General features: G+C 41.9%; 1 protein-coding gene across 5 annotated transcripts; it reads right to left on the reverse strand.

Annotated features, from left to right (window-relative positions):
- Positions 1–1,176: 1,176 nt before the first annotated feature.
- Positions 1,177–16,879, reverse strand: LOC116924863 (proto-oncogene tyrosine-protein kinase ROS). 5 transcript variants are annotated; one of them, XM_045175404.1, is made up of 37 exons: positions 16,398–16,879; positions 16,191–16,205; positions 13,545–13,604; positions 13,414–13,473; positions 12,914–13,004; positions 12,470–12,723; positions 12,021–12,263; positions 11,008–11,155; positions 10,816–10,947; positions 10,439–10,739; positions 10,068–10,313; positions 9,116–10,001; positions 8,839–9,028; positions 8,608–8,751; positions 8,370–8,525; positions 8,128–8,300; positions 7,854–8,060; positions 7,588–7,776; positions 7,351–7,507; positions 7,157–7,287; positions 6,882–7,081; positions 6,513–6,808; positions 6,404–6,452; positions 6,149–6,330; positions 5,840–6,054; positions 5,623–5,776; positions 5,278–5,528; positions 5,063–5,214; positions 4,805–4,978; positions 4,437–4,717; positions 4,157–4,360; positions 3,777–4,093; positions 3,202–3,656; positions 2,897–3,088; positions 2,673–2,827; positions 2,422–2,475; positions 1,177–2,173 (listed from the first exon to the last, which is right to left on the reverse strand). In XM_045175404.1, exons 1-37 carry the CDS (start codon positions 16,527–16,529, stop codon positions 1,575–1,577), a joined length of 7,845 nt encoding a protein of 2,614 aa, XP_045031339.1. In that variant the 5' UTR covers positions 16,530–16,879; the 3' UTR covers positions 1,177–1,574. The 5 variants fall into 5 exon arrangements, with proteins under 5 accessions (XP_045031339.1, XP_032787335.2, XP_045031341.1 ...); XM_032931444.2 differs by lacking the exon at positions 16,191–16,205; XM_045175406.1 differs by lacking the exon at positions 13,414–13,473.
- Between the last annotated feature and the right edge of the window lie 82 nt (positions 16,880–16,961).

Consider the following 16,961-nt stretch of genomic DNA (forward strand, 5'->3'; position numbering starts at 1 on the left):
TGAATGAAAATCACGGAAATCAGGTTTATTTTTCTATTGGTCTTATAGTTTTTCATTTACATGTTAAAAACCATAAATGAAGTTGGTGCGCTAATAGAACTGTTTTCGTTAATTTTTTAAAGGGCTAGTCTAAAGAGAAAACCAATGACTAAATCGAAATCAGCGTTCAATTTCGATTATGCCGTCTGATTTTTGGAGAATTTTAAGAGATGTCATTTTTGGCCGATTTTGACAAAAGTGGAAAGGCTATATACCCTTCCCACTTTTTCATTTTTGGCCAAATTTCAAATTTGGCTTAAAATACATGATTTAGATTCAGAATTGAATGAAAATCATGGAAATCAGGTTTATTTTTCTATTGGTCTTATAGTTTTTCAATTACATGTTAAAAACCATAAATGAAGTTGCTGTGCTAACAGAACTGTTTTCGTTAATTTTTTAAACGGCTAGTCTAAAGAGAAAACCAATGACTAAATCGAAATCAGCGTTCAATTTCGATTATGCCATCTGATTTTTGGAGAATTTCAAGAGATGTCGTTTTTGGCCGATTTTGACAAAAGTGGGAAGGCGGGATGAAGGCGTTGATGATCAGCGCGCGCCTCATAGGACATGTATACGGAGTCTGTTTTGCCGGAAGAGCAAACGGTTTCCGAGATATTATGGCGAATTGGCGACCAGGCCGTACCCTATCGGGAACTTCCTGAACGGAGTGAGGGCCCCTAGTTGTCTATTGGAAATGATGAAATCGATAAAAAAACTTTAATGGAAAATTTCTCATAGATGGCGCTGTTTGTTGCTGATTATTTCCAGCACAAAAAAATGTATGGTGCTTCCTTTCCTAGGGTGCTCAAAATATAGGGGGTAATTTGGCGTTACCTAGGTTTGACGAAGAAACCAATAACCTAAGCGAAATCAGTGTTCAATTTTGATAATACCGTGGGATTTTTTCTCTCCAAGGCTATCGGGAACTTCGCGAACACCGAGAGGCGAGAGCCGTTGAGTGCACTGGTAGCCCTACCTGGCGGTGTCGATCGATGTGAGATGGGACTATTAGTGAGACATGCAGTTTTGCAAGAATGCCTATCGGGAAATTTTCTAAGTTACTGTTATAAGTCTACACTTTGACGGCAATTTGGCACCTAAAACCAAAATTCAAAGGCAATCTCTATAAAAGACTGAAGGTGACCCACGAACGTGGATTTATTATATTCATCAACAGTACCTGTACAAACATTTATGATGCATCGTCTTGAAATGGAAAACCAATCAGAGGCACACACGTTAATAGGATTGTGCTTTAAAAATAGATTCAAACGCTTAGTGGTCAATACGTACAATAATTTGCTCTCCGTAAAAAAAGGCAATAAAATAATACCAAAATATACATAATTACAGCTACGTAGACTGGAGGGGAAAAAGGCCTCGTAGTTCGGAAGATCAATTGATGAACAATAACAGACAAATCAACGTATTAAAATTGCAATTTCACCGGTCTTATAGCTCTGCATATTAAGGGCAATTGAGAAGGCGTTTAACTGCAAGTGAGTACATTAGAAGAAAAACAATACATTGGCTTACAAATGATTCATTTCAGAAGGCATTGTCGAAGCACTTAAAGTTGAGATGAGGGTATTCGTAGGGGAAGGAATGCTCGCGCAAACGCTTTCATTGGCCAAACAACTCTCGTCTGTGGCATCACTCAGATCGTCATTATCCACTTGACTGTTACTACTGTGAGAACGCTGTAACAGCGCATCTGTAAACATTTGTGAACTCGATTCATAGCTAATATTGCGAGGCACTTCGTAACCATCACTGCAACCGTGGCCGCAAACGACAGTGTCTCCGAGCAGTTCCAAATAGCGTCCGCGTGCGCTAGCCACTGATTGTGTTGAGCCTTCGATTGTAGAATGGGATCGGATAATTGATATGGAAGGGTTTGCGTTGTGTTGTCGTCCCCTTGAATCTCGTACTGACGAACACCGTTCCACACGGTGCGTTCGATTTCCACTGGATGAGTGTCTGGTGTTGGGTCTACTCACAAGCCCGTGTAACACAGCCGCTATGTCATTAGTGTAGAGGGTCGGTCCTTGTTCCAGTGAGTGTTGGTCGAGGTACGAGCATGAGTCGCCTGATTCAACAGAATCCCGATTGATTTGCCACGGATTGGTTTCTGCAGTTAAGGTAAAAAACAAGGTGAGTCGTGATGTCTTTTTGCTCATTAACTAATGTTACGACTACTACTATAACCAGTAGGGATTATGCAAGGATAGAAAATAAGCCTGAGTTTTAACAGGTGGGATATTGATGATACAGATAAAACTAATCATTGATGTAATGAAGAGTTTACGCTTCAAAGGAATACCATGAACTGAATTTGGGTTTGGTAATTCTAGCCCCAACTAGGTGCTTAAAACCTACCCGAAATGGCATAGTGTTTTTCGTTTTGGAAGAAGGTCTTATTGTTACATCCTCCTAAACAAACGAAGAAATAGCAAATGGAATTTCATTCTTCGATAGTTCTTCAAGAAAATGACCAACTATGCAGTAAAAGGCCAATCATTGAAGTCAATTTTAAACGTCTGACTAATACACTGCTTCAAATGTTTGACTTCGTTTCAATAGTTCACATTTGATGCCGGCGCATCGGAAATAAGAGAATCAAATCTTACGGTAAAGTGGGGCTCCCACGTAATGTCCATTATGCACCGCAGTGAAAGGTGAATGCTGCAATTTATCTTGTAGATTCAATAATTCTGCAAGGCATTTTGTGAATGTCGGACGGGCAGAAGGCTCATACGACCAGCAGCTCATCATCAATTCAAACCTGAAACAACAGATTCAGGACTTTAGGTGATTCCATCATAATTTTGTGAAATGGTTTTTTTTTTATTACAGAGAATCGGGACAGTTTGGCGGCCGGTCGAGACGACCACCAGTTCGGACAAAATGTAGCACTTGAAGATTCGTCCGGGCAGGATACGGTTGCTGACCAAGTGTAAGAATCTCCCACAGGAGGACACCAAATGACCAAACATCAGTTTGGCTAGTAAAGACACCATCCACCAACGATTCGGGAGCCATCCACCTATTGGTAAACACAAATATTTGATTAAAAAACTGTCGAAAGCAAAAAGGCATTTACTTCATGTCATTCGGCTTATCTTAGATAATAGATTGGGGCGGAAAATGATCAATTACCTAACGGGCAGGAGCCCTTCACCTTCTTTACGATAGTAATCGTTACGATAGATGTCCCTAGCAAGTCCAAAATCTCCAATTTTGACTACCCGAAAACGAGGATCGCGACTAGAGACCAGACAATTTCTTGCGGCTAGATCTCGATGAACGAAGTGCAGTTCTTCCAGGTAACAACATCCTTTAGCAACATCGACACACATAGAGACCAAATCGAGCAATCCCAACTGGCAACAAGTGGCACTGTTGGCTGGTGGTTCACGCAGAGACGGTCGGTTATTGCGTAGGAATGAAAGAAGATCGCCACCTTCCATGAGCTCGAGCAAAATGAAACTGGGATCGGCATCCAAACACACGCCCAACAATCGTAGAATGTGTTTGTGTTTAAACTGGCTCATCAGAATGGCTTCTTTCAGGAATTCACCTTTCTCTTGATCAGTGGCTCCCTTACGAAGAGTCTGAAAAAAAAAAGTAATCAAATGTTATTCACTCCTTGACGTGTTGCCCAATGCGTTACGTTAAAAAATACAGCGAGGATTTCTTAACGGAGGTCAGATGCGTGAAAAATTGTGGCATACCTTAACGGCCACTTTGGTGTGGTACTGATTCGAGCCAGGTAAATTACAGGTGGTGCCTTCGAAAACCTCCCCAAAAGCGCCTCTTCCGAGAAATTTGGTGATGAGCAGATCTTCAAAACGGATGTGTGGAAGTAAAGCCAATTCTTGATCGACGTCCCCATCTCCAACGCCATAAATAGCATTGTTCTGTTGAATAAAACTTTCTCTTCGCGGCAGTTCTCGTAGTGTGGCCAGATCAGTCATCTCTGAACCGCCGATGGGATGAGAAGACATATTTCCACCGGCTTTTTTGCCTTGAAATTGGGTTCGTCGGCAAACTGTCATACCGAAATAAAAGATTAAAAATGGATAAAATTTCAAAAGAAAAACACTTGCGGTACCGTAAAAAATGAAGATGGTCATGACGGAACAGAAAGCTATCAAGCCTGAGACAAAAACGATCATTGTAATGTTGGTGTTGTTGGATGTCGTTTGAAAAATGGGGCTCGCATCGCTCACTTCACTTGCGCCCATCTCGTTAAATGCCTGCACTCGGAACTGATACCTCGGACCTGGTTTTAGGTTAGGTACTATGTAGAAATTATCTGCGCAATAGAAATAAACATTGTTAGATTGCTGTGTTGTTCTGTCTTTAGCATTCGAACGAGAAGCTAATGGTACCTGTTCCGTTATATATGGGTTTCCAGGAGGATTGCGTGTTCGGAAAGATGGCCGTCTTCGTTATTCCTGAATCAGTTTCATTGTCATGCCTGTCTAAGAAAACTGGGTCCTCGACACATCTCATTTCCAAAACATATCGCAGAATAGGATAATCGTTGGACGCTCTTGTTCCCCACCACAGTTCAATGAGATTATCCACAATTTTATTCGCTCTTGGGCTTAAAGGTTGATCTGGAACGTTTCCTTTAGTAGTCAAAAGTATTCCGTCATCGTCAGCTGGCCTGGATGGACAAAACGCATACGTACATTTAATCGTTTTGCTACCAGATATTAGAAGAAAAATTGCATTTTAATGTTTAAAGTCATACCATAAAAAGGATGTCTTCAAAGGTGAATATTCAAGCTTCAAACGGAACGAATAACTAGTCTTTGGTGACAATTCTATAGCACTGAAATTATAGGTGTGGTCGGGTTTCGTATCAGACCAATGTTCCATTTCTTTCCAGATCCCCTGTTTCGATACGGAACACAGAAGGATGTGCCTAATATATTAGAAAAAACAAATTTGAATACCGTGCGTTGAGGCGAACATTGACTCTCAAATTAACTATTGATTAATACGATACCTTGTGATATTCGTATTGTTCGGTGATTTCCATTCCAAAAGGACTGACGTAGAAGAAACGTTTCTCATAACAAGAGCTTTTGGATTTTCAAAAGTTGTGGTCGTTACGAAATCGCTTTGATTAAACTGGCCATTGGTTGAATAAGCTCGAACCTAAAATCGGAAAAATGATCATAGATTGGCACGGAACGAAAATCTGGTTGAACTCCGTCATACCATGAAGGCGTAAGTGGTGTTTGCTGTCAACGAAGTAATGTCGATGAAATAGCGAAAAGGGCCCGCCTGGTCCTCCACATCTTCAGATAATTTTAATTGACCTTCGATGGGTGACCCGAATTTATTCTCCGACAGCCAATGAACTGAATATGTAATGTTGATTCCGTTCAAAGAACTCGGTTGAAGCCATTGCACGCGGACAGATACCGGGCTGGTTACGATGGCAACGACTTCTCTTGGTTTAGAAGGAGCTGAAAGAAACATAAATAAATAAGACGGCCTCGTATTAAGAAGTCATGGAACCAGCAAGAGCAAAAAGGGCGTAAGACTAGCAACTAAAAGTACCTCCGACTTGAGTGGAGAATATATCTGCATTGTCCAACGTAATATTCGGCAAAGAATTCCCGACTGGCATGTAATGATTTGTAATGCTAACGTGCACAACGTACTTAGTGTTGGGCAGAAGTTTCCGCAAGAACACAACGCTGTCGTTACTCGTCTGTCACACCAAGATATAAGGGATAAATAAATCATTCAACTTGCCTTTTCCATTTTTGATTACCTCTGTTAAGCATTGGCTTAGATTATGTCGACATCCTCCCGTTTGATTCGGCCTGATTTCACCGTAGTAGAGATGATACGTCGGAGGGGCCATAGTCATTCCGTTACACTTTGCAGGTCTCTGTGGCATCGGCATGGACAATGTGAGACTGTCATGGGTGCTGTTCACGAATTTGACATTATACGGGTAACTGCTAGGAGCAAGGCATTCAACATCTGCAAGTATGAATTAGATGTGTTACGAACAGCTGTGATTTAACGTGAATTTCGGCTACCGGTGAAGGAACCAAATGAAAATGTAATAACTTACCGGGAAGCGGCTGGAAGTTAGTGCTGAAGGTAACCACCTTGTAAACGTTGGCTAATTCGACTAACACTTCACTACGGCTAGCGAAAGCGCTGATTGAACCAGACTGTGCTAAGAATTTGTTTCGGTCTAGGATAGATGACAAGCGGCGCATTTTATGTACTCGTCGCTCCTTAACGTCAGTCCTGTTTAAAAGGTAAATTAAGAAACCATCAGTGTAACCAAGTTAAATTTCTTGTGATTTCTTAGTAAAATTACCAATAGAAATGTGTGCGATCAGCAGCTAAGGAAGAGATTGGCCAGCGTCCTTGCACGTTAGAGAAACGTTAATAACAGCAGAGAAAACAAAAATCAATTGTGTTTCTACCTGTTCTTTTAATTTCAGAAGAACTGAGTTCAGGTGTTGAAAAACAACCTTTCAAATCGGAAGACCAGATATCGTCATTGTGGGCCGTCCATATGAGACGAGGTTTGTGAGTGTCTGACCAGTCAATGGTCGTAATCGTTTGCAAAGCCAATGGAGGCGTCAAAGTGTTATTACGAAGACTATTAACACCACAATACTGTGGATTGTTAAAGAAAAGTCGATTTTGACCACCGCGAATGTCAGTTGTCATTAACGTTCCCGTTCCATTATGGTTATCAGACACCCAGATCAGTCGGCTGTGAATTCGCACCAACGAAACCAGTGAAATTTAAAATGAATGCCATTAAAGGTATTTCTTTCAAAACAGACCTGCTAAAAGGGTCGACTTCGACTAATCTGACCATCCGAGGATCGCGTAACACAAGCTGAGGTGTTGCGTATTCGTCCGTCTTCTTGTTCAAGTCTAATTGGTAGACGGACGAAACGCCCATCTCTCTTTGCGACCAATATGCGTGACGGCTAACCCAGTCGATGGTTAAGCTCTCACCAGTACCGTTAAGGTGATGTATCTATTATTGAAAAGGATAAACGAACGTGATTAACTGAGATGAAAGGAAACAAAAGGAAATGGTTTGTTATCAAACCTTTTTGATGTCGTCACTTCGCAAATCGTGAGAATAGAAGTCGCCTTGGGTGTCAATCCAGTAGACTTTACGGTCGTGATTGATGAGCGCAACCGCTACGGGAGGCGATGGCACTGAGATGGCTCGTTTAGCTACAAGAATTTGTAAGATTGATGATAATTTAGTGAGTTCATGTCGGCGAGAAATCCACGTACCGACAGACTGATTTAACGAGGCGTGATTATCCAAATCCGCCAACCATAACAAGTTTGACGTGAAGATCACCAAGTGCGGAATCGGAGTCTCTATTGAGGTTGATACCTCTAGGGTTCGCGTTTCTGGCCCATAGCCGACCTCGGTAAAGGCTTTAACCTTAATTCACGCAATTTAAAAAAAATAATAATTAATATACGTGCAGTCAAATGCGAAAAATCCTCTGATTTAATACTAACCGTAAAGACATAATAATCGTCAGTTCCCACATTGCGCGCAACAAATTCAGTAGCACTAGGAGAAACATTTGCGTTCTGACAATCACGATGTTGAGATTCACTCGTTTCGCGACAATAGGTTACCCTGTACCCAGCCAGTTCACCATTTGATTTGGCCGGGGGGGACCATCGAAAATGGATGACTACCTCCTGCAAGGAAATGTACAGGTAACAACTAATTAAATCCAAATGTATCAAGATAAAGTTAATCCTCAAAATGAGCTTACCGCCAAACTGCTGCTATCGTTGCGGACGAACGATACGAAAGCTCTTGGTTTAAGAGGAACTTCCGGTGTTGAAGGAGGAGATTTCAAAATGACATTTGATACGTTTGCTGATCCCCATACAGTGAATGCTCTGATCGAAACCGATACGTCAGAATAAGGCAATATCTTCCAGTTGGTCGGCACTGGGTAATGATCATCGGCAGTGACCTATGCACAAAAGATTTTTAGAATATTTTTTCCTGTCGAATTGATCATTTCGTTATGGCAGACGTACCGCTGTACAGTTGTCCTCCCGATAACTAACACGAATGTCGTAGGCCACATTACCATAGTTGACATTTGTGACGTGTGACCAACTTATGACCAGCCCCTCGTTAACCACTGGTTTCAGGAGAATAGACGCTGCATCCACAGGGTTAGGGATGACAACGGCTGTGGTAGAATTGTCTAAAAATAAAATCGATGGAAACTATTATTTTCTGTGTGTCAACAACATCAATCTACCAATTTGCGTACACGAACGTGAAAAATGAGTTGGAAGAAACCAGGAGACGCGTAGTTGCTTGGGGCTGTTCAGTTGATACGTGTTGGTGCCGTTCAAATCACTAATCACAATTTTGTCCAACGAGTCCTGCAGCCAAATCAAGCGGCCGGACATGTACTGTAACGGACCTGTGGTAATAATTTTAGTTAACACTCGTACAGCAAACTGTGTTCACATAATCACATTTGAAAAACAATTGCGCATGTTTACCTCTAGCATTTGGTGTAATCTCGTTGACCAAGGCTACGTCTATAGCTGAATCAATGTGAGTTCTATAGAGTAGCGATGCACCGTTGAGTTTCTTCACAAGCCAATAAACATCATCGTTATCATAGTCTATGGCCATCCCTAGAGCTATTAATTGACACAATACAGGGATTACTCAAAGTTCACACGCAAACTATTGTGACAAAGAAGCTGAAGCCATCAGCAAGGACTTACCTTGGTTGCCTGAATGAAGCCCCGAAGACCAATAAGTCTGCCGATTGTCGGCGTTCAAGAAACTACCCTCCACTGAGTGTCCCGTACACCAGACAAGCTTACCCTTAGTCGAGTGCACGGCCATGGATGTTGCACGACCGATGATCGGCAGCCATTCCTGTCCACTCCCATCGGCTGCGCAACGCCCAATCTAGTCAGGATAATCAAAACAAAGCATAAATAATGAAATCAAATTGTTACACAGAGGCCATATAACATTGAAATTTCGTAATCGTACCGTTTGTCTGTTGGCGGATGACCAGTAAACTTTGCGAGAGAGCCAGTCTGTGGCAACACTTGAAGCTTCTAAACCTTCGAGAAGTGTGACATTGCGTGATGTTAAATCGACGTGGTACATCCGATTCGTGTTGGTCACCACATACATAGAGTTATGCATCCACGCCATATTAGTAACCACTACATCCTTCAGTGCGTGTCGTCCCCAGTTCAAATGTGAAGAATTAACGCTGATAAACGATCGGACATCATCCCCTACCGAATTGGATTGATAAATGACACCGTCGTCGGTAGCCCAGTAGATTGGTCTGATCTCTTCACCACTAGGAAGGGTTTTGCCAAAAAAATAAGCACTGACAGAAACAACGTGGCTAGAATCCACCGGAATTGGCCGGAGCGGAGCGTAGCGTCGATCGTAATCCGATGCCGGTTGAACAACAATAGAATAGGTCGTGTTTGGACGTAAAACTTTTAACGTCATTTCTGTCGTGTTGATGTCGTTTTCGGAGACTGAAATGTCCCTTTCCATATCGCCAATTTGAACGTGGTAAGACCAATTTTGCCACGCCCCTCTGCCTCGATGGGCTACGGTCGATGGAGGGTCCCATTTTACGTAGACTGAATCGGAACCGAAAATTGCTTCCAGATTTCGAACAGGTGTAAGTGGAATGGGTGTCGGTTGGCTTCGGATGTCGCACAGGATGATTGCCGTGTGTCTGCTTTCAGCTTTTGGAGCAAATCGGTGGACATGGATGTCTCTGTTTGGGTCGGCTTCTTCGAAGAATGAATGTCCGAGATTAGTCCAATAAAAGACGTCGTCAAGATAAGCCATGTAACTGATTGCTTCCACATCGCGCATGGAATGGCGAACCACTTTTTTCCACAATCTAGCCCAAACCACCAATGAAACAATTAATGGTTTAAGATGGATACAATAAAAAAGAGTACCATACCCACTGTAAGGAACGGCCAAAATGGTTCGATTGGTGGACACGTCATTCACCATGACAAAAATACGAGAGTTAATGGGATCGGCTTTAAAAGCCGATATAGCCACATCGTGAAGAATGTGCTGGATTTTACTCGTCGGTCCGGTTTCGATTGTCATCGCTGATAGAGGTTGGTCCGCCAAATCAGCCAAGTCGACAATATACAAACCGCCAGTTGCATCGGTATGATTCACCGTCCATACGAGGAAACTACAAACCAAAAGAAATGTTATTCTTAATTTTCCTTGTTTACTTGAAATAAATTAAGTTTTTTAAAAGGGATAGGAGGGAAGCGTTAAACAATCACGTTAAAAAGAGACACGTTGGTACTATACCCATTAAACGGGTCGACTTCGAAATGAGACGGTTTGTAGGTGAGATCGGTCACGACGTATGCAGATTCACGACCGTCCAATTTGCAACGAGAGATCTGCCAACTGGTGCCTTCATCATTTTCAATCAATAAATACAACCGATCGAAAAGCCAATCGACACTGAGTCCTATGACGTGGACAATTTCTTTGCCGACACGCCACCGGTTTCGTATATCCGATTTGGGCTTCAAGCTCAACTCGTACACGTAACCATCATCATCAGCCAAAAACAAAGTACCTTGGCGAGCGTGAACAGCCAACCCTATCAACAACAACAAAACCCCAATAAAAACGAAGGGTATTAATCTGTACACGTCATCAACCAATTAAGAACATACCTGTAATAGCGGTGCTTTGGCTTTCATGAATAGGTGATTTAGTGTAATCAATTAAACCGGGTTCATGACGGTAAATGAATTTATCGTCAACTACGATCAGGAAATATGGCTTCAAGTCATTTCCAGCTGGAACTAATCACACACACAAAAATAGGTAAACAACTTGTTGGGATCGACAGTGTTCAACGTTACGTTTCTCCAAAGGGTAGGTGGTAACATGTCGGCTTGCAGCAGGTCCAACTCCTCCAACAGAATTACACGCAGCCACGGATACAATGTACGTCGTATTGGGTTTCAGGTGAACGAAAGTGTAGGAACGATGATTGTTCGCACCGACATCCTGAGCGTGTAAATTGATAAATTTAGCTTCCCAAATGGATTGGAATGTGCGATCATATCTAACGGCAATCTAGAGCCTAAAGCCATGGTGCCACAGATACCAAACTTCGTGTAACCTTATCCCTTTTTTTTTTTCTCGGTACCAAATGACAACAAACAATTGTAAGAAAAAAAAACGCATTTTCCTTATCATAAGATAGAGACTTCGTTCAGTAACAAAATATTGCCTATGAAGCGAAAATAGAGATATGGTTTTCGGTGCTACGTCGGTTCATGTCCACTTGAACATTAGATGGTTACATCGCAGTTTTTGTTTACCGACATCAGCGTGTTGGAACAAGGAGATCTCGATACGGCCGACCCTTTTTGCCTCCTCCTTTTCGTTTATTCTCCCGATTTTCTTCTATTCTTGCCCATGTTGCTATGCATTTTCAAAACCGATTGGCTTTGGGAACCAGTGATTTACGAAGGAATGGTAGGGAAAAAATAAAGAAAAGTCGTATTCACAAACAGTGGGGATCAAAGATCACACAGGTCAGAGGGAGTGTAATCCGATGCCGTCCTATCAACGCTCTGGTCTTCTTCAGCAACCACCAGAGATCGTTAAGATGCGCATTATAACAACTTGAAGGTCCACACTCCTCCCCCCCTCTTCACTGGCGAACGATATCTCTAGGACTTCACTTGGACCACGGAGAAAACATATTCGTGCACCGATTGCGCGTGTCTTGTCGCGAGCTTAAGAAAATTGACCGACCTTGCTTAAAGTCAAAAATGCAATAGTCTACTATAGAATTCAATATTTAGCCGATTTCGAGAAAAGTCATTTCTATATCAACGGAGGCCGAAGGTATTAGTTGCCTTACCTGAGAACCTTGGTAGCCTTTCCGTGAGGAAGCTTCTTGAATATTTAAAGAGTAGGAGATTAATGGTCCGTTGGGATAATATGGTGGATCCCAGGTGATCGAAATCCGATTGGCATCCAAAACAACGACTTCGAGGTTGATCGGTGGAGAACTGGGTAAACCGGATGGTAGGGTAACAACGGGGGCTGATTCTTCGGACGTCAGCGGCTCCCGGTCGGAGGCCAACACAATCACCAAACGAAACTGGAACGCAGCAATGAGTACGAATTGAAGAATTAGACATTGAAATATTCGAATAAGCCATGAAGCCATGGTACGTAAGAAGTTAGTAACACATAGGCGGTGGCATACTGTTAAGTATGGCATTGGGCAAAGGACGAACAGAGTCAGCATTCAGCTGACAGATGCGGGTCTGCTGGACTGCGTAGTAACGATCTGGTTTAACTTACCCGATAGATGGTGTAAGGTCGAAGTTCGTTAACCGTGACTAGCGATTGACCGGAACGTTCGGTCGCGTTCGGGACGGCCTCCCAAGCACTGCACATTTCTGGCTGAGAGTGGCACCATTTGATCGAGACGTTGATCACGTGATTGCGATGGAGCAAACCAAGAGCAGTCGCATTCCATTTCCATTCCAGCGTCACCGAAGTGTTGCTAATCGAGCCTGCAATTGGAATCGGCGCCACGATCCTACCCATGCGAGCTGACAAGAAAATTGTTATTCTGTTAGTCGCCAATGATTCAAGCTAAACCGGAGCAAACATCGTATGCGATTCATCGAAAAGGATTTTTAAAATTAGAGCGCCACTAACGATAAAAAAACAACAACTAGAGTTTCAAGATTGCGGCAACTCATTTTTCATCTTAATTCAAACATATTTAATTGACTATACCTTTAATATCGTCGACATAGGAGGAAATAGCCAAGTTACATCCCCGAAGGCAATAGATGGCTTGTCCTCGCGTGTGTCCATCCGTGGAATTCTGTTTGCGGATTGAATGTGGTAGTAACATAATGAACGAGTTGTCTTATTGGAAATCTTATTAGCACAACAAGCAAATATTTCTTATGATATCTTGTTTCCATATCTCATATATTCTTCTTCCCCCTTGTGTTTCTATGACTTCTCAGAGTTATTACAGATATTTACAAGTCTCGTGCAATGCAAGAAGCCCATTTCTTCCTCGTAAGGGCAAGCGAATCCTTAGGAATTCTTTGGTATAAGTTCAATTATGCTAAGAAAGCAGACCAAGAAAGGAGAAAAAAGGAAGCTTAAAATGATGTTTTATCCACGGAAACCCTCTATATAGATCTGTTATGATTATTGACTCCCTTTCTTGCAAAAAAATAAGAAGACTGGCTTCTACGACAAGTAAGTCATTTTTAACTTACACAAGCAGCGTAGCAGTTAGTATTCAACGCTTTAGCCCAACGGCGGCAACCCGAAATGCACTGCAATAAAAACAAAAATACGTTTGAAATATTTTAAAAAGGAATCAGGAATATTATTATAGGTCACTTACATGATCTCTTCGACACCCTCCATCGCACCACAAGTCGCTAGGCGCATTATCCGTTCCATTCTAAAAATACAGATTTGGAGTGTTTAATTAATTCTAAATAGATTCAAAAATTTTAAAAAGCGAACAATGCAAACATAACAATGGTCTCATAGCACTTATTATTGCATTTTCCATTGGGCTACGTCTTTGAAATGTGCCAGTTGAGAACAACATGCAGTCGTGTCCGCTATTTAGTAACTAATGTTAGCCGTAATGGCAAAAATCTCTCCATTAGTGCAAGAACCTCAAAAGTAGGACGAATAATCAGGCTTGATGGAGTCTCAACTTGCCCTTCAAACTGAGTGGGCAGCTTCTGAAGTTTCCTCTTCTTGAATCAACATTTTAAAAAATGACTTTTTTATTGATTACATCCTCGGCTATATGAGCGAAACAAGTCTAGCCTCTCTAATTTTCTATGTCACATGGCAAGAATCTTCATTCGTAGTTTTAAAAAAATTATACAATAAAATTTAACTGCAAATTGGCACTTCGTTGTCACTTATGCACCGGTCAACTCATCATTAACAGTAAAAAAGCTTAAAACCAACTGATCAGCGTCTTGATAAAGTTCGTGCGAAAAACGAATCAACTGTCAACAACAAGGTTTAGTAGAACGCAGGATTTAATCTAGTAGTTTATGCGCTGTTTTGGAAGCCCAGACAAACAGAAAAATAGCGACGTCCCAAATGGAGGCGGCATGGTGGTGTTGATTAGAACTTCAACGAAGAAATAGCTCGGGGTAGTGAATTGAAAATGGTAGAAGAAGAAGAAGAAGAAGAAAACTTAAAAGGTCATGATCGGATTTGGTTACAGTGACGAGTGTGTCAGTCATTGCGCACTTCATACTGGCAAGTCGTTTGCATATCGGGGCGGCTAGGAATTGATGATGAATAGCAGCCTTGAAAGCAGACGCCGGCAATCTCAAATGACTGTTAGATGACTAGCCTCTCCGATCAACAACACCAAACAAGTCGATTGCTGTGTACACGAAACTGAATCATCTAATCTACTTTTTTTGCGCACTGATTTTGTAACACAACATCAATGAGGTGCTGTGAACTTGACGCACGTCTGGTACCGATTAACGACCCCACTTTCTAACTAATGATTCTTGTATCCCACTTTCTCAGAAATCTAACTCAAACAGTGGAAATATTTTATATATACTCTGTACACCGACGGTGAATTTGATCGCTTCAATTTTGTAAGGCGATGAGATAACATGGAGTTCCGATAACGAGCTCATGAATTCGCGGATTTTAACACGTTGATTCATCAACGAGATTCCAAGAATCGTGGCGATGACACAAGTTTCTATTATTCTTGCCATTCGATCGTCCTTCTCTCCTCTTCGTTTCGTTCGGTGGCCACCGTGATTTTTGATGTGTCACTTTACTATACTGTAAAATGTTTCATGGGCGAGGTCGGAGTAGTTTAGAAAAGGGGGGGGGAGCCTTGTTTAAGCGAGAGCAAAAAGGAAAGAACAACTTGTATCCGTTTGTACAGTGCTCGTGTGTTGAAAGACTTTGAGAGTGTGCCCGTTTCTGACCTCTTGTCCCATACTGCTATGTGAAGAAGAATCAAGAATACTGTTGGAGGGACAGAAGCTATACAGGACACAGAGGAAGGGGAGAAGATTGAGCCAGAACAGACCATCATGGTATAACCGACTCGGCTTTTAGCGCTTATGGAACAAGTTTCTGGAGATGTGCACTGTCGTATGTTTTTCCTGAGTGGGTAGGCTGCGATCGGCTGTAATGCAGGGACAGTTTAGAGTTGTATCTTTTCAAATAAACAAAAGAACACCAACGTTTTTGGTGCCGAAGAAACATTTAGAAGGGGACTGGACCGGACAAAAGAGTCTGTTAGTTGTCTCACACTTGCACATGCCACTTTCTTTCACCTCGAGGGCTAGCGCATTGTTGGTTTTTCTCTCCAAATAAAACAAAACTTAGGCGTATAGAAATAAGAATAGCAAAAGAAATGCGGCCGTTATTTCAAGTCAAAAGTTTCAAACTGTGAAAACTAACATGGCCTGGATATGTTGCCGTTTTCTGGAGCGATTCATCTTCCATAATTGCAGAACGGGAATAAAAATAAGTGAATCAAGAGCTGGTAGCGGATGAACTTGTTGCGCTTTGAATGTGCACTTCCGCTTCTCCAATTTGAAATTCTTTTCTTTTTGCTCCCCCCGCTTTGATAGCTACGCTTTAAGTGGGCAAACATTTATGCGCACTCACATTCGCATAGAAAGAATACGTGAAAGTAACTAGAACGTCGCAAAATTGATAGCAACCTGATTGATGTTGAGATGGTTCCGACTCCGCTTTACGAGCGTGGAATTCAAATGACAAAGGGGGAGAGAAGAGTGCGAGGAGGGGGAGAACAAAGCACACAATTTTAGCGTCCGGTCGTCATTTTTTTGTCGATGGTGAACATGTTTCATCTTTTTTTTTTTTTAAATTTTATATGTATACCTGAATCGGGCCTTTCAGTTCTGGTTGTGGGAGGCAGGAAGACACGACGCAGGGTTAGAAAGGAAGCAACGAGGTAGGGAGGGACAGAATGAGGAGGATAAGGTAGGGAAGAGACAGTTGAAAAATTTACCTGTGTGTTTACTATCTGACGAACCGGAAACGAAGTGGACAAGTGAAAGGTGGAAAGAGAAAGAAAAAAAAACCCCGGAAAGTTAAACAATGAAATGCAAAAAGTCATCGTTTAGCTTTTAGCAAAAGGCAAAGCATTAAAGGAAACGAATAAACAATGAACACCCAATTAAATAAACAAATTTTTTAAAAATGGCTAAGCCAATACCTCTGACGAGCATCTTAGAATACAATGATTCTCAACGTGGCAAAAGTCCGTGCACGTTTCGATCGTTGTGAAATGACCAATCGTCAAAACAAACGAAAAGTAAAGCAAAACTTTGATACGATTGACGGACATGTCTGCTGAGTAGGAAGATTTCAAGTGATGTCAAATAATCAAAAGACCGAACTGCGGCGAAAGGAATTACTAGTTATTTCCAATAACATGGCTCTAATCCAGATTAAAATCCAAACTCATATTGTTGTGACAGGGAAAACTTGACTGTCACTTTTGCTATCGTTCGCAGCATGAAGATTGCACTTGCTAAAAGAGTCCCGCGAAACCGAACCTCTTCACTACACGAAACAACTTTTGTAGGTGTGCACTTGGCGATAACAAAACACACACACACACACATACACACACACACACACACACACACAAAAAAAAAGCTTCGCAATATCCAGTGTTAATACATTTGTCGTTAAAGCTCATGGGCACGACACTCTTTGGCTTCTTTTCTAATGCTGCAAGCGCCACTGTACTCGGTCAAACTCGATGTAGTTCTGT

Source organism: Daphnia magna, linkage group LG6, assembly GCF_020631705.1.
Source record: "Daphnia magna isolate NIES linkage group LG6, ASM2063170v1.1, whole genome shotgun sequence".
Classification (NCBI taxonomy): domain Eukaryota; kingdom Metazoa; phylum Arthropoda; class Branchiopoda; order Diplostraca; family Daphniidae; genus Daphnia; species Daphnia magna.